Source organism: Scyliorhinus torazame, chromosome 11 (assembly GCF_047496885.1).
Source record: "Scyliorhinus torazame isolate Kashiwa2021f chromosome 11, sScyTor2.1, whole genome shotgun sequence".
NCBI classification, from domain to species: domain Eukaryota; kingdom Metazoa; phylum Chordata; class Chondrichthyes; order Carcharhiniformes; family Scyliorhinidae; genus Scyliorhinus; species Scyliorhinus torazame.
The window spans coordinates 7,542,979-7,566,731 of record NC_092717.1 but is presented as its reverse complement, the minus strand read 5'-3'; the positions used below and the strand labels follow the sequence as shown (position 1 = coordinate 7,566,731).

Below are 23,753 nucleotides of genomic sequence, written 5' to 3'. Positions count from 1 at the left end.
CCTCTTTTGTATTGCAGGATTCATCTTATTAAACAGCGGGGAAAATGGGTTCTTTGTCTGTGATGGACTTTTTGAAATAATAGCATATTGGCACATTTTATCCGATACTGGATATAAACATCTTATGTTCTGGTTCCAGTTCTGAAAACAGCATGGCAGGTTTTAAACGTGGATATGATGGAAAAATTGCGGGGCTATATGATTTGGATAAAACATTAGGCAGGGGTCACTTTGCTGTTGTGAAACTTGCACGCCACGTTTTCACTGGAGAAAAAGTAGCAGTGAAAGTCATTGATAAAACAAAACTGGACTCTGTAGCGACAGGGCATTTGTTCCAGGAGGTACGATGCATGAAACTGGTGCAACATCCCAACATTGTCCGTCTGTATGAAGTGATTGACACTCAGACCAAACTATATCTTATTCTGGAACTGGGAGATGGAGGTGATATGTTTGATTACATCATGAAACATGAAGATGGTCTTAGTGAAGATCTAGCAAAGAAATACTTTGCACAGATAGTGCATGCAATATCTTATTGCCATAAGCTACATGTTGTTCACAGAGACCTGAAGCCAGAAAATGTGGTTTTCTTTGAACAACAAGGAATTGTAAAACTTACAGATTTTGGGTTTAGCAACAAGTTTCAACCTGGAAAGAAGTTAACAACAAGCTGTGGGTCACTTGCATATTCTGCCCCAGAAATTCTGCTCGGCGATGAGTATGATGCGCCTGCAGTAGGTATGTTCATTATAAATATGGGTTTTTGAGATATAGTCATCAAACTTCTTTTTTGATAATATAAATGGGATCACTTTTACATGCTTAGATGACAATGCTGTAGCTATCTGCAAATGTTAAATTGCTCCTAGTATCTGTTAATGTTGAATTGATACTACATTGAAATGGTGCTTTTTAAAATTTTCCCAATTATATACAAATATGTAGAAATAGAGGACATTAAAAAAAATCATTTGTTCATCCATCCTTCCATGATATGATGCAACCCACGGCTGCCTACTCCTGCACCCACTCGTTCTTCTGAAAGTTAAACTATCTGTGCGCTAATATAGGAAAAATAATCTCACTCCCCAAATGCAGTAAAGCAAGCTCCAGTTAACCGTGATGACTGATGTCACTGATACCGCTTAACTCATTTACTTTCTGTAGCATGCAACTTCCTTCCACTTGGAAGAACCCACGCAGTTACTTCTCAAGGCTTGCAACAAATCTACACTTGCCTAACTATGTGCCTTTATAATTTGTACTGATGCCTCTGATCATCTCACGCCCATCTAGCTCACATAATCTGTCCCTTCATTATTTTAAAATTCTAATTTATGCCCCTAGCACTTCCTAAACTGATAACTAAAGCTCTGTATGAATCAAATGGCTGACTTCATGCCTTAATATGTTGTCACAATGAAGGTACCAAAACAGGGGACAGTATTCTAGATCTAACTGGACAAAGGTCTTGTACAAGGCAAGAAGAACTCAATGGTATTATATAATACTGATAGTGTTCCAAATCATTCTTTTCAGTCTTGAGCAGCCAACCTCATGCCGTTTATTTACCATGGTATTAACCCAATCCAGTGCACTGTGTGGCTCTTGCTTACCTTTGAAGACCTCTGTCATACACTGGACCCATTTACCCAATGCATCTAGATCCTGTTGCAGGTTATTTAATTTGTCTAAGGTACCAACTACCACATGCATCTTTACGTTCTGCATCCAGAGTTTTAGTACAAATGAAGAGAAACTGGCTTAATGAAGATTCCTGTGAGACTCCGCTAGTTGCCAGCTCCCTACGCAAAGCTGCTACCATTAATAACTACCTTGTATGTGAATGCAATCGCTTTATTATCAAACCCTGGGTTTGCCCAGCAATCTCAAGATGGAATATTATTTAGCAACCTCTCGTGAAAGGCTTTATGAAAGAAAGCCCTTTATGGAAATCAAGATACACAATGATCACTGGATATCTATCAATTGTGTTACTGCTTTGAAAAATTTGATGCGATTGTTGAAATTGGTAATCCTTTTTGAAGGATTACGGAAAAAAAACCTTGCTCTTTCTATGATATGTGATATAGCATATCTCTAATAATACCTTTGAGCAATTTGCCTATAATTGAAGTGAAATTCATGTGCCTGTGGTTTCCTGGTTCTGAATTACTTCTTTGAATGTAGAGATTACATAGGTGTCTCTCCATCTCTTCCTGTATAACTTCATAAATATTTTGCACCTGTCAAGCACATTGTGTTGATACACAAATCGTTAAAACTTCTTTGGAGGATCGGTGCTGGGGTCGCACCAATTTTTCCCATGTAAAACGCCATGGATCCTCCGGACAGAGCCCCAAAATTGGAGAATGCAGCCCGTCATTTCTGCAAGGTTACAATTATCTTCTGTGGCTCATATCCAAAAACAAAGAGTAATCTCTGGCCTTTTGTAGTTGGACCCAGCCGCCCTTCATCATTTTGTCTTGCAATCAGGGGTAAAAATATCTCCATGCTGAGAGAACCACAGTTTTGTATGAAGGTCACTCTCTGAATCATGCATCTGTTTAATTCTAATGGCTGTTTCTGGTGGTGACCTGAGGGCACTTCTTTTTCTGTTACATCTCTTTGCTGTCTTTCACTCGTAAAATACATTTTGGGCAATTTTTCCAGTTCTTTTGCTGGGTTAGTTGACCATAAACTCAACCACAGATTATTCTGATCAAGAAAGTAAAACCGAAGGAGTCACACTTTAGCTGTGCACTTACTTGCAATATAAAATGATCAAAGATGAAACTTAATTTTGCTGTGTATTTACCATTGATCTTATACTACTATATGTAGTATAAGTTACGAATTTGAGTGGTGTACAGCAAGGAGTAAGATTGCTGAGTTCTTGGGTATGGAAGTAAAGGATGTTTCATGGGCCTTGAGAGTGTCCTGGTGTAGACCTGCTTTCATTCGCGAAAAAAATGGATCACGACCCAAGTCTTTAAAATGCAGATACTTGTACTGGGCAGCACGGTGGCACAGTGGGTAGCGCTGTTGCTTCACAGCTCCAGGGTCCCAGGTTCAATTCCCGGCTTCGATCACTATCTGTGTCTCTGCGTGTTTGCGTGGATTTCCTCCGGGTGCTCCGGTTTCCTCCCACAAGTCACGAAAGACGTGCTGTTAGGTAATTTGGACATTCTGAATTTTCCCTCCGTGTACCCGAACAGGTGCCGGAATGTGGTGACTAGGAGCTTTTCACAGCAACTTCATTGCAGTGTTAATGTAAGCCTACTTGTGACAATAAAAATTATTATTAGATATAAGCAGAGTTTTTGATAGCGATTGAGCACAAACTACCAGCGAGAAGTTTAAAATTAACGATCCTCCAATTCAGGTAAGAAAAGTGGAAAATTCTGCAGGTTAGTGGATGTGTAGGCGGACTCTTAGCAAAAACAATAATTACGTTGTCAATTTCTTCAAAAAAGGAGGTAGATATGTGTATCTAATTGTAAATGATATGATAAATATGCCCTATCGAATGATTTCCATGGCTTATTAGTGAAATTATATACCTGCCATTGGACAATGAAGTGCCCTGTCTGGGAGGTAGTACTGTGTCATTTCAAACTTGGTTCACCAGCTTCGTATTTGATCCTGAAAGATTAGGGTATTTCAAAACCCAAAGAGTATTTTAAAAACTATCCAGATAATATCCTTAATCTGATTTCTGTATGTGTATTTGCTTAATAAATAAACCAGCTCTCCTCTACCCAAATAGTCCCCACTTGGGTAGTCTATCTTCGATCTTTCCATCTTTTGTATTAATTAGCCTGTTACATCAGTGTTCCCTTCTCATAACCTGAATGCCTAAAATCATTTTAATAACCTCCCACGGCTCTCTTACCCTGCTGATCTGATGGGTTAGTGAAAATCATGTGGTACAGAGATAGGCTCAAGGGATTTATTTCCTTGCAGTATTTGCAAAAGTTGCATCTTGCCTCTCACTAGCCATGTGCCATTAACAAAGATTGTGAGGTGCAGATATGCTATTTAGGGGCAGGGTATTGGGTACTTACATGCTCATTCAAAGGAGATGTTAGTGTCCAATATCTGAGTGAAATACAAAATTTGAGTAATTCGCTGACATGCTCAAGCGCCACCTTCTCCAGAATGTAGGAGTTCCACATGGTGTAACTTTCATTTCCCTGTTGCAAAATACCTCATTTAATGGTATTGTTAGAGGTGTGGTTGGAATGTACTACAGTTGTGTTTTATTAGAGGTGCGATAGTGACAGTGTGAGTCACTTCTGCATGACTGTTCTAACTTGTTAAAATACCATAGGTGTTTCTGACTACATCTGTGAGAATAGGCTGAGTGGACCTGAAATTTAGGGTATTTCAAAACCAAAGAGTGCTTTAAAACCTATCCAGATAATATCCTTATTCCGATTTTTCTACATGTGTTTGCTTAGTAAATAAACTAGCTGTCCTCCGAGAAGGCACTTTACCTGGAGTCTGGCATCAATCAGGAGCATAAATAAAAGATGTGGACTAGGGGCAGTAAATTTTGGTAAAACTAATTTTTGAAAGCGCTAGTTTTTTTGGTGTTGAATACATCTAATTTCTCTCTTCGGTTTCTTTGCAGCCTTTTTGAGACCACAATGTGTCCAGTTGTACAACTGTTCTATTGCAAAGGTGCAAATAAATTACTTGCTGCATGGTAATTACGTAGAGGATTGAAACAATGTTGTCCCTACAGATATTGCTAACTAGCCATAGGTGTTGCTTTGGCAAGTACGTTGACTTGTATATTTATTTAACGTATCTACTACCATTTGGTAACCAAGGAACCCACAACGATCATAAAACATCCTCTTTTTCTTTCTGTTACCATTTTTCAAATACACAAAAGGTTAAAGGGCACATGTATACAGCCTGTGAATTAGTATTGAGATAAACACCCAGTGTTGGTGTGTTACCTTTTTTAAATTACTTAATCAGGCACCTAAGTAGCCAGCTTTTGCCACAGAAAGCTTGTGTGCGAATATCTTTTGTAGCAGTCAAATCCACAGTTCCACTGTAAATAGGAACGCAGATGCAATCATTTGTTATTTAACTGGCTCTATTTCTTCAGTGAATAGTTGAGCCAGACAGATTGGAAGGCGACAGCTTTAATTACTAAAACCAGTTATTTGGTTATTTAGTAGCAAATGCTTCTTTATCACTACTCTGTTGAATTAGCTGAGCTCAACCAATGTGACTATTGGACACTAAAAGTAAGAGAATTAAAGTACTGATTGATATTTGGTAATACCTGGTGGTACTGCACGTGTAGACTTCAGTTTATAACTCAATTTATTCTCTACTGTCAAACAGTCTATTGAAACTGGGAAGGCACTTGCTGGAGTCTGGCATTAATCAGGAGCATAAATAAAAAATGCGGACTATGGGCAGTGAATTTTGGTAAAACTATTTTTTGAAAGCACTCAAAGGAGCTGTTGGTGTCAAATAGTGAATTACAAAACCTGAGTGATTAGCTTACATATGTGGAAGAGCCACCTTCTCCAGAACCTGGGAGTTTCACATGGTGTAACTTTAATTTCCCTGTTGCAAAATACCCTGTTTGAGGTATTGTTAGAGGTGTGGTTGGAATGTACTACATGTATAGTTATTAGAGGTGGGTTAGCTACAGTAAGCATGAGTCTGTTCTTGTGGTGCATTGCTGTTCTAACTTGTTAAATTGCCATGGGTGTTCCTGACTACGTATCTGAGGAGAGAATACTGAATACAACCTACACAACTGGTTATCTAACATTCTGAAAATATTTTTCAAAATCTTTGCATGTCGAGAAATTAATCTGTTCTGATTTTGGTATACAGTGCTCAATTTTTAATATCAGGTGCATTAATGTCTTTTTAAGCTTGTAAGCTAAATTGTCAGCATTATACACTTGCAGGTCAATTTTAACACGGGCAGAGTATATAGCTCCATTTACTCTGTCCCGATAACGTGTTTGAGCCCTTTAACTTAGAAAATCATAACTTTAATTATTCTGTGCTTTTCTTGAGTCAGATTTGCAATTAGTGTCAGTTAACACCAGGAGCTAAATTTTAAACTGCAAAACTCATTGGGCTGTGCAAACTGACTGAGCAGAATTTCATCCCATTGGTCTGTACTTGAATCGAGCTACGTTCTTAGCAGTCAAACCTCATTGTGTACAGCAATTCACTGGATCCTAGGGTATTGGGGCTTAGTAGAAAGCACCCCAGAAGCTCCAGGTTCAATTCCCACTCCAAGACTTGATGGCTACAGAAGGAGCATTTATGACATGGTTCAACCATTATCGCAACCCATTGGGTTACTAATGTCCTTTAGGGAAGGAAATCTGTTGTCCTTTCCCAGTCTGGCCTTGATGTGACTCCAGACCCACAGCGATGTAGCTGACCCTTAACAGCCCTCTGAAATTACCCAGCAAGCCACTCAGTTGTATTAGGATGGACAGTCAAGGTTGGCCTTGCCAGCTACAGGAAGAAGAGTACGTATAAGTGAGTCTTTTCTAGTTGGCAGGATGTGACGAGTGGTGTGTCACAGAGATCAGTGCTGGGTCATCAAATTTAAAAGATTTATATAAATGACTTGGATGAAGGGATTGAAAGGACTGACGGTATGGTTGCTAAATTTGCTGAGGGCATAAGAGTTGTATTTGAAGAGGGCATAAGAGGCTACAAAAGGACATAGATTAAATAAGCAAAAAATCTGGCAAATGGAGTATAATGTGGTAAATGTGAAATTGTCCATTTTGGCCGGAAGAATAAAAACGATTGCAGAGCTTGGATGTGCAGAGGGATCTGGGTGGCCTAGTGCATGTATAACAGGTACAGCAAGTAATTAGGAAAGCTAATAGAATGTTATCATTTATTGTTGGGGGAATTTATTCCAAAGGTAGGAAAGTTGTGCATCAGTTGAACGGGGCATTGGTGAGACCACATCTGTAAGTATTGTCTACAGTGTTCGTCTCCTTCAGACACGTTTTACTGGACTAATACCAGAAATGGGCAGGTTGTCTTACAAGGAAAGGTAAGGCCGATTAGGTTTGTATCCGCTAGAGTTTAGAAGAGTAAGAGGCGATTTGATCCAAACCTTTAGGATCCTGAGGGGCGTTAGGGCGTCTGTAAAACTGATGTTTCCTCTTGTCGGAGAATCTAGAACTAGGGGATCATTTTTAAAAGGCAACATAAAAGGCTCATTCAAGACAGATGAGATTTTTTTTCTGAGGCTCGTGAACCTCTAAAACTCTTCCTCAAAAGGCAGTGGAAGCAGAGTGTTTGAATATTTTTAAAATTTTATTTAATTTTAATTTTTAAGTCCTGTTGGACTTTAACCTGGTGCCCCCCCCCCCCTCCCGCCGCCTTCCTTCCTCCCATCCTCCCTCCTCCACCCAAATCAATTTTTCCAATTAAGAGGCCAATTTAGCGTGGCCAATTCACCTAGCCTACACATCTTTGGGATGTGGGGATGAAACCCACGCAAACACGGGGAGAATGTGCAAACTCCACACGGACAGTGACCCAGAGCCGGGATCGAACCTGGGACCTCAGTGCCGTGAGGCAGCAGTGCTAACCACTGCGCCACCGTGCTGTCCACTTCCCTGAATATTTTAAAGCTGAGCTTGATTCGTGAAGTTGTTCTCCGATTAAACTAGAATACAAACTTAAATAAGCTCCATTCATATTCCAAGCCTTTTCTATCTTATGAAAGAAAACAAAGTCTTGCATTTCTATAGTGCCTCAGGACTTCTGAGTGCTTTACAATCCGTGAGGTACTTTTAAAGTATGATATAGGAAAACATAGCAGCCGATTTTCACATGCAGACCCCACAAACGGCAGTGCAATTTAAAAAAAAAATCAGATATTCTGTGTTTTAGTAATTTAAAAGGAGTACCCAATTTTTTTTCCAATTAAGGGCCAATTTAGCTTGGCCAATCCACCTAGCCTGCACATCATTGGGTTGTGGGGGCGAAACCCACGCAAACACGGGGAGAATGTGCAAACGCCACACGGACAGTGACCCAGAGCCGGGATTGAACCTGGGACCTCAGCACCGTGAGGCAGCAGTGCTAACCACTATGCCACCGTGCTGCCCTGTGTGTTTTAGTAATGATGGTTGAGGGATAAATATTGACCAGGGCACCAGGGAGATCTCACCTGTTGAATGAATAGTCACATCAATCCTTTACATTCACCCGAGACGACTTTTGTTTCATCAAAATGTCTGCGCCTAACTTTATGGTCTCCCAACCTTTCATATTGTTTGAAAGGAGTGTGAACATCTGTATAACTGTCCTAGGCTTGGGCAGCATGGTGATGCAGTGGTTAGCTCTGCTGCCTCACGGTGCCGAGGACCCACGTTCGATCCCGGCCCTGGGTCACTGTCCGTGTGAAGTTTGCACATTCTCACCGTGTCTGCGTGGGACTCACCCCCACAACCCAAAGATGTGCAGGCTAGGTGGATTGGCCACGCTAAATTGCCCCTTAATTGGGAAAAAAAAAAATTGGTTACTCTAAATTTATTTTTTAAATACTGTCCTCTGCTGGTCACCCAGGTTTGAGGATGACTTGCTTCCACTCCAGTTTGGTGGATTCTGAGGTGACAGATGAGTCTAATCTGTGATCTGGAGACTGCAGGGTGCAGATGGTGCTTGAAGAGTTAGGTAGCTGGGTTGTTTGGAGGTCTGATCTTCTAATGCCTCAACTTCACCTCTGCATGTACCCGATGAAGTCTCTCAATCTGTTCACTGCCTTCCCAAAATAACTTTCTCTATTTTGGTTGGTCACAGGCCAGGGGCTCTCATGAGTCAGCAGGAATGTTTGACCTCTCTAGGGAAGCTTTTGAGGCCATCCCTGAAGTGTTTCTGCTGTCCTCCTGGGAATTTCCTACCATGACTGAGAGTTGCTTTGGGAGTCTGGTGTCAGGTGTATACACGTGTATGAATTGTAAGCGGTGCAACTTTGGGATAATTGTTTTAAAAGGGGTAACTACCAAGGGTTATGATATCTGACGAGCTTCTGTACAGACAGACCAGTAGCCTGAAGCTTTCATTGGTGCTCTGTGGGAAAGGACTTGGTTTTCTAGCTACGTGGTACAGGCTTAGCTCCCTTAGCTTATAGAAATCAAACTATTTTTGCACCCAGGACAGAGATAAGGGAGGTAATTTTAACCTAATCAGCACTGGGGAAACTGAACTGAATTAGCCTCCTCCTAGTTAAAACATAAAATTCTTAAGGAGCATGGCATGATAGATGCAGGGAAGATTATTCCCCTGGTTAGTGAGTTTAGGACTAGGGATCACGTCCTCTGAATAAGGAATTTAGGACTGAGATAAAGAAAAAATTCTTAAGGATTGTGAACCGTAGGAATTTCTACCGCAGAGAGCTATGAATGCTGAATTGATGAATATATTGAAAACGATAAATTGCAGGATTATGGGGATGGTGGATTTGAGCGGCAACGCTGACATCTCCACATCTTGAGGTAGAAGATCAGTCATGATCTTATTGGTGGAAAAGGCTTGAAGGGCTTATATTCCTAGTTCCTGTGAGTTTTACAGCCTGTTGATTTTGCTTTCCATTGACATCAATAGGAGATGAAACCAGTTAGGGGTGAAGTGGGTTCAATTGGAGATGTAAACTGGGAAGCTAATACAAATCCTGTCAGTTTCCAGCTCGATGGGCAACATAATAGATTGTCCCACTGTCTCCGTTAAATAAAAACATGTCATTTGTTTAGAGCTTTGTGCCCTTGCAATGTTCCAAAATTCTTTACATCTGAAGCAATATTTTGAAGTGCAGTTGTTTAGTTGATCATTGTGGCAATTTACAGAGGAATGTTGGCCAGGCCACTCTGGCATTTTTATGTCCACCTGAGCAACCAGATGGAATTTAGCATCTCATTTGAGATGGCACCTTCAACAGTACAGCACTCCCAACACCAATGTATGTTTGGGATTATAGTAAGGGTTCAACCCACAACTTTCTGATTGGGAAGTGAGAATGCTATTTATTAACTGACCAGGCTTACAGCTCCTGAAATGAGTAATTAATAGTAGATAAGTTTTAATTGCCTCTAATACCAAAAGCTGCCTGCATTGAAGAAGGGATGTCTTTACCAGTTAGGATGACAATACTGCCTATTTAAGCTGACAGTCTGATTTACAGAGATTTCTTCTTTGCTTGTTTTACAGGAATCAGCAGCTTAAGTATACAGCTGATCCCAATGCTTTCGATAAAACCTTGTATGTTATAGAATATTAGAGGGATTTTAGTTGGTTGCATGATCAACTAAATCAGTACTAAGACATTATCAATGTCAAATAGATGTTTAATTTGGGTTTCCTGTGGACAGCATGACATCTGTTCTAATTAAATCTTGTTATCTATGAGTCTATTGTTTTCAGAGGCATCTCTCGTGCACCTCACTTCAGACATCACGTGTACCCTGGGTAAAATTTAATGATTGACTGTCTGAAATAAGCAAATGTCTATGAAGTTACCAATTGAGTAACTGATTCACTACTACATGTGAATGATTCAAAAAAAATAGCAAAGTACCAGTGGGCACAAGCGATCAGCAGAAAACTGAGCAATTGAAATTGCTTGTTTTTCAAAGCTACCATTTGTAAATTGACAAGTGCCATGAAACTGACTGACTGAATGAAGGAATTTGAGCAATCTTGGGTGGCTCCTGATCATTTTGTGCGAAGTGGTGTACGCATTTCAGTGTTCGGTGGCAAAATATGGAAGGATTTGTAGATGAGGATGAGGCATTTAAAATCAATACTGTTGTGCTAGCCAAGACCAGGCGTGATGGGTGAGTGGAACTTATTCACTACATACTAACCTACTCCTCACAATCCCCCTCAAAATAATACATTTCATTATTCGTTTGTAACATCTAAAGGTTCTGAATGGATGGCATTAAGTGTAATTATGTCCATAACATTCTGAAATTTACTATTTCTAGATGCATTAATATGGCTTTGGAGCTCTGGGCATTTGCTGAAGGGCCTCATCCAGCCATTCTTGAAAGCAGGCTAAACATTCTACTGCAGCATTATAGCTCTTGATCGTTTCTTGTTCTTGCAAGTGAGGGAAGGTTGATCAGCACGGTCCTTTATACAGTCACTGCATTCTCCCTATCCAACCCCTTCATTTTCTTTCTCCTGGAAATTACAGGGGAATAATGATTATTTATGAATACCACCAATCACTTCAATGAGTTGCAACACTAATCGACTTGAGGGAATTAGATAACTTGAACCTTGAAATCAAAGCCTGAGAGGGAAAAGAGAGCTAGCTAGCATGGGCAGTGGTCCAAATTCTCATACTGTATCCACTTGAATGGCTGCAACAATAGTTATGTTGCAGATTTTATTTTTTCAAATTTGATTTTTATGTGGAGTGTGTGGTTTGAACTATCTTGAAGTACCGATGCTTACGGATCTACCACGAGTGGGGAGCTTATTTTCTGAACTAATTTGTCTCTGCCCTTAAATTTCAACACACCTCTGACATAAATTTATTTTCCAATTAGGAACAGTGATGATTACTGTTAGAGCAACTTCACAATGTTTGCAATTAGAATGGTATAATACTAGTATGTGTATTAAAGCAAATATCACACAAAGTAAAGCGTAGAATTTTAAATTTTGACAAACGAACCAAAACATCTGTCAGAACTTGTTTTCTAAATGTACATTTATAGTTTTGCATCATGCACACTATTTTAGTTTTTTTTTGATTAAATGCATTTCATAAAAGTGCCACATAACAGGCTTGCCAGCAAAGTTAAAACCTTTGGAATAAAAGAGATTGGCAACATGCATGCAATTTGGCTGCGTGACCGGAAACAGGATAGTGGTGAACGGCTGTTGTTTTGGGTTTCCAGGGAGTCCATGTTAGAACAACTACTTTTCGGAATTATATATTGATAACCTAGACGTGGGCGTGCAGGGCTCAATTTAAATTCGCATTTGACACAAAACCTGGAAACATTGTGAACTGTGAGGAGGATAGTGATGGACTTCAAGAGGACATAAAAAGGCTGCGGGAATGGGTGGACAGATAGCAGATGAAATTTAATTCCGCGAAGTGTGAAGTGATATATTTCGATGGGAAGAACCAGTACAGACAGTATAAAATACAGGATATAATTCTAAAACTGTTGCAGGGGGAAGAGACCTGGGAGTATCTACAAAGTTGTTGAATTTGGATGGGCAGGCTGAGATGGTAGTTAAAAAGGCATACAGACCTTGGGCTTCATAAATAGAGGCATAAAAAAAGGGCAAAAGCCCAGATGTTATAACTAATCTTACAAAACACTCGTTTGGCCTCAACTGAATTATTGTGTCCAATTCTAGGCACCACTCTTGAGCAAGCTTTAGGGAGGTTACACAAAATGTTTATATGAATGGTTCCAGGGATGAAGGACTTCAGTTACATGGAGAGATGGGCGTTACCGAGATTGTTCCCTTTAGAAAAGAGAAGAGCGGGCGGAGGTTTGATTGCGGTGTTCAAAATCACGAGAGGTCTAAACAGAGTGATGGGGAGGAACTGATTGGCGGAAGAGTCGAGCACCAGAGAACACTGATGTAAGGTGATTGAAATAACGACGACCTATAACAGCAAATCCTTTTGCAATGTGTGGAGGCAGATTCCATCGTGGCTATCAAAAGTGAATTGGATAAACAATGAAGAGAGAAAATTTGCAGGGCTTCAGGGAAAGGGGCGGTGAGAGGGACTAACCCCAGTTGCTCTTTCAGAGAGCTGGCACAGATACAATATGCTAAATGGCTTCATTCTGTGCTGACCATTGTATAATTCCATTTTAAGGATTTCCACCCCTGCCTCTTTTTTTCAGATATCTGGAGCCTGGGAGTTATACTGTTTATGTTGGTTTGTGGCCAACCTCCATTTCAAGAAGCAAATGACAGTGAGACACTGACCATGATAATGGACTGCAGATATACAGTACCATCCCGTGTCTCCAAAGAATGCAAGGAGTAAGTGGAAACAACATTCCTTTTCATGTTGGCTGCTTCTATACAATCTCTATTTTTAAGTGATGTAAATATATTTAACAATAAGATTCTGTATTTGGAACAGTTGTACCTACTTAATATAAGCTGCATTAAAGTTCAAAAATGGTCATTTATGACAAAATGAGACTGAGATGCCAATTAGATGTGACTCATGGTAACCCTTAAACTTTGTGTCCTACTTGCCTAAAGGACCTTGGCTCTCAGACCGGTTTGAGCAGATCTATCTATTTTATGCAGAATCTCTAAAGTGGGCAGCCATTCTGAAGATGGGCTGGCGGCTAATTTAAAGATGCCCGGAGTGAAGATGTGGGAGATGATTTCCACATTCTGTACACACAGACCACTGTTCTTGCCCTTCCTTACAGTTCCCCTTTTTTTTGCCTGATTCCCAGCACTAATGAGAGAAACTTAAAGTAAAATGATTCATCTCCAGTGCAATGTTTATTTTGTCAGTGGTGAGTGTAAAGTTTGAACATCAGTACGAATAGCCAGCCATCCACCGTGGGAGAGAGCAAGTGGAAAGGAAAACGGGCATTTTAAGTTAAAGCCTTAATAACTTACTTAAAGAAATGGGCCAAATAGTATGCTAAGCAAAATGGAAGGTTAAATTGGTAAATGAGTAAAGAGGAAGTTATTTAAAATGTTTCAATCTGCCTGTCACTTTGTATTAATATTTGAATAGTGGCTAAACTGAAGCAAGATCTTTTTAAAGCACAGTAATATTCAAGATTGCATTGCACCAATGTGTTTTATTACGTCAGTTTTTCATCTGTTCTCTACATTCTAATGATGACAGGAAATGAGGAAGTTCCAACCCTTTTGAGGGTCTCTTCCCATTAATGCATTTTTAAAAGCAGCATACATTAAATATTTCCTTTAATTCCAAAAATGACGGGCCTCGACATTTTCTCTGATGTTCTGTCCTCGTCAGAATTAATTTTGTTAGAAAATTCCATTTTTAATATGTCTGAAAATTATATATTTTCTGTACAGTGGTATTCCTGTAATCTGCACAACAGTAACATCAAGTTTACCATTTTAAAAAGCTCTAGGCTTATCAAACTTTTTGTCCCGCTGCTCCATCAAGTTTAATTTTGCTATCCCGGTTCGGCCTGTCTTCTGTGTTAATTCCACAAAGGGGGTTTTTACATAGAATTTACAGTGCAGAAGGAGGCCATTTGGCCCATCGAGTCTGCACCGGCTCTTGGAAAGAGCACCCTACTCAAGTCCACACCTCCACCCTATCCCCATAACCCAGTAACCCCACCCAGCACTAAGGGCAATTTTGGACACTTAAGGGCAATTTGGCTTGGCCAATCCACCTAACCTGCACGTCTTTGGACTGTGGGAGGAAACAGGAGCACCCGGAGGAAACCCACGCGGACACAGGGAGAACGTGCAAACTCCGCACAGACAGTGAACCAGCGGGGAATCGAACCTGGGACCCTGGAGCTGTGAAGCAATTGTGCTAACCACCATGCTACCGTGCTGCCCTGATCTGGGGAACTGTAAGGAAGGGCAAGAACAGTGGTCTGTGTGTGCAGAATGTGGAAATCATCTCCCACATCTTCACTCCAGGCATCTTTAAATTAGCCGCCAGCCCATCTTCAGAATGGCTGCCCACTTTAGAGATTCTGCATAAAATAGATAGATCTGCTCAAACCGGTCTGAGAGCCAAGGTCCTTTAGGCAAGTAGGACACAAAGTTTAAGGGTTACCATGAGTCACATCTAATTGGCATCACCGTCTCATTTTGTCATAAATAAGCATTTTTCACATTTAGTTCCATTTTCAGTAGTTCCAAGTACTGTGCTGCTGCTCCATGTTTGGGTATTTCCATTGTTTCATTTAAGTAATTGAAGGCAAAGTTTCTGAACTGTTTAATTTGATGACTTTCCAACAGTCTTATTAATCGGATGCTGCAGAGAGATCCAAAGCGAAGAGCCTCATTGGAAGAGATTGAGGACCACCCCTGGCTACTAGGAATTGACCCCTCACCTGCCACCAAGTGCAACATCCCTCTTGTCTCTTACAAGAACCTCTCTGAGGAGGAGCACAATGGCATTATCCAGCGCATGGTGCTTGGTGAAATAGCAGACCGAGAAACCATTATTGAGTAAGTGCAGAGGAAACCTGGTGAACAAAACGCTGATGAACAAAACGCAAGTCTTGGCCAATACTGGCTTTGTTTTCTGGAGGGTATCATTTACACATCATTTACAATACATACACAGTCTAATTTCTGGCATTGATGAGTTTAACACTTGTATCTCACAATGTCAGTTTCTGAGTTGTGTATTTTTTTCTGAAAACAACCTGTTTAATAAGATTAAAGGCTATTGAAATGCAGTCGCAACAAAAATGTACTTAATTGGAGTATATCACAATGTTCTTTGAGGTACGTATGAAATATTGTGGGAGAGCAGATTAAAAGTTATACTACCATAAACCTTATTTAAAGTATTCACAACTGACTAGAGATGAGAAAATAAAGCTAGAATGGAGCATGGAGCCACAAAAATATAATCAGTGAAACTTGAACTTTCTAAAACTGCGATCAACTTTCACATCTACAGTTTAAAAAGTTGATGGCCTCCATCGAATATCCTTACTTATTTTCAACTCGCTTCATATTTTCAGAAAAGCTGAATTAATGAATAGGTTAGCTTATTCATGACAGATGTGGGGGTTCCGAGCAGTTTTATAACCGTAGATATACTATAAAATTATAAGTAGGAGAAATAGAAGGCCATTTGGCCCATTGAGTCTGTTCCGCCATTCAGTGAGGTCATGGCTGATCTGAAATTATCCTCAATTTCACTTTCTTGCCTTAACCCCATACCCTTGATTCCCTTACTGATTAAAAATCTGTCTATATCAGCCTTGAACATACTTAATGACCCAGCCTATACAGCTCTCTGCGGTAAAGAGTTCCACAGCTTCGCTACCCTCTTGAGAGAAGAAATTTCTCCTCATCTCTGTCTGAAATGGGTGACTCCTTAATGTGAGATTATGGCCTCTGGTCCTAGACTCTCCCACAGGGGGAATCAACCTCTCAGAATCTACTCTGAGTCAGGTCAAACACCCTGAAAATCCTATATGTCTCAATAAGATTGCCTCATTCTTCTAAACTCCAATGAGTACAGGCCCAATCTACTTAACCTCAAAATCCCTCCATACCCGGGATCAACCTAATGAACCACCTCTGGACTGCCTCCAATGCCAGTATATTTTTCCATAACTGTTCACACTATTCCAGGTGTGGTGTAACTAGTGCCTTAAATAGTTTTTGCAAGACTTCCCTATTTTTAAACTCCATTCCCATTGAAATAAAAGCCAACATTCCATTTGCCTTCCCAATTACCTGCTGAACTTGTTATTTATGCAATAGGACCCCCAAACCCCTCTGCTGCAGTTGTCTGTTTTTATTTTTTTTTCAGTTTTCTCCATTTAAATAATATTCAGCTCCTTTATTCTTCCTACCTAAGTGCATAACTTCACATTTTCCTACATTATAGTCCATCTGCCAAGTTTTGCCTATTCACCTAACCTGTCTATATATTATGTTATAGCTTAATTCCGCTACGGTGAAGCTGTCCCTTGAAGGTAGAAGTCGTAATAAAGGAGCCTCTTAGTAACAGTGATTTTAATATGACAGAATTTCACATTCGGTTTGGCAGTGATAAGTACAGATCTAAATCTAGTATCTTAAACTTGAAGGAAATTACAAGGGTATGAAAAAGAGTTGGCTAAAGTGAACTGGGAAAATAGATTAAAAGGGAGGACACGAGAGGGATAGTGGCAGACATTTAATTAAGGAGATATTTCATAACTTTTAGCAAAGTTCGAAAAAAGACGCATCATATGTGGTTAACTAAGGACGTTAAGGATAATATTAAATTGGGAAAATAGTACAATACTGCAAAAATTATTGGTAGGTCATAAGATTAGACAGCTCTTAGAAACCAGCAAATAACAACTGTAAAAGTGAAGGAGAAATTGGACTATGAGAGAAAGCTAGCTAGAAGTATTAAAATAGACAGTAAGATTTTCTGCAAATATTTAAAAAGGAAAAGAGTAACTAAAATGTGCATTTGTACTTAGTGGGTGAGACTGGGGAATTAAAATAGGAAATAAGGAGATGGCTGAAGCATTGACTATGTATTTTGTGTCTATCTGTCACTGTAGAAGATACAAAAAAATAACAAGAACAGTTAAAGATGAAGAGGTTGAAGGGAGGAAGGAACTTAAAATAATCACAATCACTACGGAAAAGTTACTGGGAAAACTAAGAACTAAAGTCTGCCAAATCAACTGGACCAGGATGACTTTCATCCTCCGTTCTGAAAGAAGTGGCTGCAGAGATCGATCTATTAGCTGTGAACTTCCAAAATTCCCTAGATTCTGGAAGGATCCCATTGGACTCAACAATTGCAGATGTGTCACCTTTATTCGAGAAAGGAGGGAGACAGCAGGAAACTACGGGCCAGTTAGCCTAACATTTGTCAAAGGGGAAATGTTAAAGAGGAAATGGGGTATTTAGAAAATCATAAGATCAGGCAGAGTCACCATGGTTTTGTGAAAGGAAAGTAATGTTTGACTAATTTATTAAAGTTCTTTGAGGAAATAATGAGCAACATTACATGAGCAACAAGGGCGGCACAATGGCGCAGTGGTTAGCACTGCTGCCTCATCTCCGGGGCCCCAGGTTCAATTCCGACCTCGGGTGACTGTGTGGAATTTGCATTTTCTCCCGTGTCTGCGTGGATTTCCTCCGGGTGTTCCAGTTTCCTCCCACAGACCAAAGATGTGCAGGTTAGGTGGATTGGCCATGTTAAATGGCTCCTTAGTGTCCAAAAGGTTAGGTGGGGTTACTGGGTTACAGGGATAGGGTGGATGTGTGGAGTTCAGTAGGGTGCTCTTTCCAAGGGCTGGTGCAGACTCAATGGGCTGAATGGCCTTCTTCTGCATTGTAGGGATTCTATGATTCTATTCTATGAACATGGATAAAAGGAAAACCTGTAGATGTGTACTTGGATTTCCAAAAACATTTGATAAGGTGCCACATCAAAGGTGAAAACAGAGGTCGAAACATGAGCAGGGATGGAGGATTAGTTAGCTAGCAGGAAGCAGAGAGTAGGGGTAAATGAGTCATTTTTCAGATTGGCAAACTAACTAGTGTTGTGCAACAGGGATCAGGGTTGGGGCCTCGACAATCTATATAACAGAAGGGACAAAATGTATGGTAGCTAAATTTGCTGATGACAAAGAGGACAATAAGCGTTTTATGAATAGGCAAAACATTTGGCAGAGAGTATAATGTGAGATAATGTCAACTTGACCATTTTGGCAGGAAAAATAGAAAAGCGGTCTGTTATAAATAGAGAGAATTTGCAGAACTCTACGGGACAGAGGGAATTGGGTGTCCTGGTACATGAATCAAACAATGCAACATGCGGGTACAGCAAGTGATTCGGGTAGTAAATGGAATGTTGTTGTTTATGCAAGGGGAATTAAGTATTAAAATAAAAAGTGTTGCTCCAATTGTACCGGACTGTAATGAGGCCCCATCTGAAATAGTGTGTGCTGTTTGGTCTCCTTGCTTAACAAAGGGCATAATTGCATTCGAGATGGTTCACGTGACTAATTCCTGAGATGAAGGGGTCAGTTTATGGGGAAAGTTTGGACAGATTGGGCCTCTACCCATAGAAGAATGAGAGATGATAAAACACAAGACACATCACAGGGTGGATTCTGAAAGGATTTTTCTCTTTGTGAGGAAGTTCAGAACTAGGGGATGCAGTTTAAAAAGTAGGAGTCTGCCATTTAAGACTGAGATGAGAATATTTTCCTCTGGTCTATGTTTGGTCTCCTTGCTTAACAAAGGGCATAATTGCATTCGAGATGGTTCACGTGACTAATTCCTGAGATGAAGGGGTCAGTTTATGGGGAAAGTTTGGACAGATTGGGCCTCTACCCATAGAAGAATGAGAGATGATAAAACACAAGACACATCACAGGGTGGATTCTGAAAGGATTTTTCTCTTTGTGAGGAAGTTCAGAACTAGGGGATGCAGTTTAAAAAGTAGGAGTCTGCCATTTAAGACTGAGATGAGAATATTTTCCTCTGGTCTATGTTTGGTCTCCTTGCTTAACAAAGGGCATAATTGCATTCGAGATGGTTCACGTGACTAATTCCTGAGATGAAGGGGTCAGTTTATGGGGAAAGTTTGGACAGATTGGGCCTCTACCCATAGAAGAATGAGAGATGATAAAACACAAGACACATCACAGGGTGGATTCTGAAAGGATTTTTCTCTTTGTGAGGAAGTTCAGAACTAGGGGATGCAGTTTAAAAAGTAGGAGTCTGCCATTTAAGACTGAGATGAGAATATTTTCCTCTGGTCTATGACGTTCTTTTCCCCAGAGAGCAGTGGAGGCTGGGTCATTGAATATGTTCAAGGCTAACTTCGATTTTTGACCAACAAGGGAGTCGAGGGCTATGTGGAGCAGATTGAAAAGTGGAGTTGAGGCCAGAATTAAATCAACCAAGTTCTTGTCGAATGGTGGAGCTGAATGGACTACTCTTCATTCTTATGTTCTTGTGAAGATCAAAATTACTGAGCTTAATTATTTCATCAGGAATCTTTGCAATTTAATGTGCTTGTTGGGTTCAGGTAGTAGCCTAGAAGTGGTCTTTTAGGGTTATTATGCATTTGTAACAATGTGATTGTGATGTCTAGGACATGAGAATACAGATACACAGATATATGTGCTGTATAAAAACATTATATTTCGTCCATATTTTCTCCACCACTTTGTTACAGTTGGAGAGCTCTCTTTAGAAAAGAGAAAGGAGTTAATGTTAACCATTGACCTGCCGCATGAAATAGAAATTTCCAGCTTTTTCCAACGAGGACCAAGATTAAACTCTGATTAATCTTGCATTATGTTTAATTAACAATAGTTAGGTTTTGTGGCCTTCAGGATACCTCCACCTGGGGGGAATAACTCATTCTGCAGGACATGGCATAACAATCCTATTATCTGACTTAGTGTGTAGAACTTCATGGGAAATTTGCCTGTAAACCTATTCCTTGATTAAGTTGACACAAACCTGTAATAAAAACTCTCCCTTTGGGGCTTTTCTCCAGCACATTTAATAGCTGGAGGAGAGAGATTTTGTTCATGTGCAGCATTGCTAGTGCACACTTTGCTACAGTTTGGGGTGCAGTTTGTTGGGTTTGGCTGCAACCATGAATTCATGATGCAGTAGTGTTGTTCAAATTTGATGGATTACTTGCGGATTGTGCTCGTATGTATGCAAATATGATACAATCTATATAAATAGGTAAGTATTAACATAGCATCTGTAGAATTGATATATTATGGTTATTGCTTGAAAGGAATTCCAAATAAGTAGAAGCTTTTTGTAAATTTGTTTGTCACAAACCGTGTGCACCAAATGTTTTGTTATTAACAAATAATTTTCTGTTTATTTTCTAAGAGCCCTGGAAACTAACAAGTACAATCACATCACTGCCACTTACTTTTTGCTGGCTGAGAGGATCTTGAAGGAAAAACAGGAAAAAGAAGTCCGGAACCGATCTCCCAGTCCAAGCCATATCAAAGCTCAGTTCCGGTAAGGACTGTAGAATGATGTTTAACCTGATGTTCGAGATGTCCAGACACACTTTCAAACAGAAATGTCTTCATTTTGGGCTCTAACATTAGCATGCTATGCTTGTGTTGCTCACTGGGCTGCAGGAAACAATTTTATACCTAGTTTGTCAACAATGCTGCAAGAAACTGATGTGGTGAAATCCCGCACAGCCACAGGAACTTCTGTGGTATTGCAATAATCAGTTTTCCAAATTCTGCATCAGATTACATTTGCTGTGTTTTATTGAAGGTATTTAATGAAAGCGTTTTGCTTTACACAATGTTAATCTTTTGATTAAATACCCTCACACATCCGCAATGTGTGTATAATGAATTCCATCCAAGGGTGTTGGCAGTCCTGGTGAAACCACCTTCTCTGGCTACCCTCGTGGTAATCTTGGTAGCCTGTCCAAAAATAGTCGTCACAAAGTCTGGGACAGATCCGATGGACTGCAGGTGGTCTATATTCCTATATCTGATATGCTTAATTCTAGTGGACCCAGTCATTGCACAGAGGTGTTTGGAACAGGTTTTTCATATTTCTGGGCTTAGTTTAGTGTAAGGAGCTTCTTTGTAAGTACTAAAGAAACTTTTCTACTGTAGGGTCACTGGATTCACAGGGGAAGAAAGTTTGAGTAATCAGTTTTCACCTGAGGAATCCTTTTCTCCTTGAGCTATCTCCCTGCTTTTAGAGTCTTGAATGAGCTGCTCTTCTAATCCACTTTCCTGCAAATACAGGTATCTGAGATCCAACAATTAGCAGAAATAACCAGGGTATAATTCTAAACTTGCTTCAACAAAATGTTTTTTTTTTTTTAAAGCTAAATTGAGCTGGATGTATGTATTTGAATATAGAGTGCTTGAGGGAGGAATATACTAAGATTTGACTGCATGTGGACTGGGTGAAATGTTTGATTAAGTGTCTGATTGGTTCAGGAATATCTCTTGCCTCCTAAATGGGGTCAAACCCCACACAGGACTTGACTATTTAGAGTGGTGCTGAAGGATTGCAAGAGGCTCTGTCTTTTCAGATGAGATATTAAAATGCAACTCTGCCTTATTCATGGAAAAGTAAAATAAGTCAACGAGGTCCAGTGAGATCCTTCCAGAATCTTGGCCAACATCTATTTGTTGATCGATGCTACCAAAACTAATAAACCAGCCTTTCAATTTTTTAAAATCATTGGATGTGGGCGTCGCTGGGTGAGCCAAAATTTGTTGTCCATCCCTAATTGCCCTTGAACTGAGTGGCTCACTCGGTCAATATTTCCGAGGGTATTTTAGAGTCAACCACATTGATGTGGGTCTGGAGTCACATGTAGACCAGACCAGGTAAGGACGGCAGATTTCCTTCCCTGAAGGACGTTTGTGAACCAGATGGGTTTTGCAATAATCAGCGATGGTATCATGGTCACCATTAGACCTTTAATTCCAGATTTTTATTGGATTCAAATGTCATCATCTGCTGTGGTGGGATTTGAACATGTGTCCCCAGACTATTGCCCTGAGTCTCTGGATAACTAGTCCAGTGACAATATCACTGCCACTGCGATCTTGTGCAAAAGTTCATTAATTTTGGAGTTGTTAGAATCATAACATCTCTACAGTGCAGAAGAGGCCATTCGGCCCATCAAATCTGCATAAAACCTTGGAAAGAATACCCTACCTAGGCCCACGCCCCGACCATATACCAGTAACCCCACCTAATCTTTTGGCACTAAGGAGCAATTTAGCGTGGCCAATCCACCTAACCTGCACATCTTTGGACTGTGGGAGGAAACCGGAGCACCCAGAGGGAACCCACACAGACACGGGGAGAAAGTGCAAACTCCACATAGACAGTCACCCGAGGCTGGAATTGAACCCGGGACACTGGCAATGTGAGGCAGCAGTGCTAACCACCAAGCCACCTGTTTCTCAAAAGAACTAGCACAGAAACTGAGCAAAATGTCCTGTGGCAGTGAAGGGCTTTGGGATGTTCCGAGGATGTATTTTAAAAACTAAAATACAGTTTCCTTTCTTGAAAGGCTTTTGTTTTTATTCTCTGGGTTTAGGGTGCAAGGAGGCCCTGCTTATAATTTTCCTTTTTTTCGGTATGGGACCGTTGTCCTTGCTGACCTGATGGGTGAGCTGCTGTTGTGATGGGTTTGGGTGAGTGGGGGTCTGGGGCAAAGGACAGGTGTGCTTTGCAATGAGAAGGCAGGAAGAATGGGCCTAATAGTTCTCCAATTTAAATTGGAGTTTGGACACCAGACACTCGGCTTGGCTTATGTCTCCCAGGCACTCCAGTCATGTGATTTTTGTGGATGGATTGTACTCAGCCACGGTAGGTGGTGTGTGCGCCTGGGTGCTGCACAGGATCTGTGCTTTCCTTAGAGTCGCATTAGTAGGCCTTTAAAACAGAGGCTGTTCCTTGTGATGATCGAAACGTGATGCGGTGCACATAACAAAATGTGATGGACAGTGATATTTGTCTGTTCCGTGAATTGTGCAAAGCAAGTTAACTGAGCTGGTAAAGAAACAAATCTAGTCATTGTCGTTTTGTCATTCCATGGTTAAAAACACAATTGCCAATTGATGCCAAATAAAGGCTGGAGAACCACAATGCTAATGCCCAGAGGCTAGAGACTTGTGTTTGTCAAAGAGCTTCCCAAAGCATTGATATGCTGGCCTGTTGAAACTCTTCTAGAGGACAGTCTGCATCACGGTTTTCACCCGTCAAATGTTATATTCCATGGGATGGAAACTAATATATGAAAATGATCTTCTTAGAGTAAAATAAACAAATAGAAAATTTAAATCTGGAATTGAGCATAGTGTCAGCAGAATGGCTTTTGGCTACAGGCTGGCTGGACAGGTAGGTTAAAAAGAGGAAAAACCTGTGGAATTATAGCTTTTCATAGAATCATAGAATTTACAGTGCAGAAGGAGGCCATTTGGCCCATCGAGTCTGCACCGGCCCTTGGAAAGAGCACCCTACTTAAGCCCACACTTCCATCT

The 23,753-nt window shown here is 40.4% G+C and overlaps 1 protein-coding gene across 3 annotated transcripts in view; it reads left to right on the top strand.

The window, feature by feature from the left end:
• snrka (SNF related kinase a) overlaps positions 1-23,753 on the top strand; it is a 40,805-nt gene that overhangs the window by 11,904 nt on the left and 5,148 nt on the right. For 2 of the 3 annotated variants that reach the window (XM_072466897.1, XM_072466898.1), the window contains exons 2-5: positions 18-741; positions 12,912-13,053; positions 14,995-15,207; positions 20,599-20,733. In XM_072466897.1, coding sequence (XP_072322998.1) covers positions 153-741; positions 12,912-13,053; positions 14,995-15,207; positions 20,599-20,733 — 1,079 coding nt within the window. In that variant the 5' untranslated portion in view covers positions 18-152. The remainder of the gene's footprint in view (positions 1-17; positions 742-12,911; positions 13,054-14,994; positions 15,208-20,598; positions 20,734-23,753) is intronic. The other variant, XM_072466899.1, reaches the window with a different exon arrangement.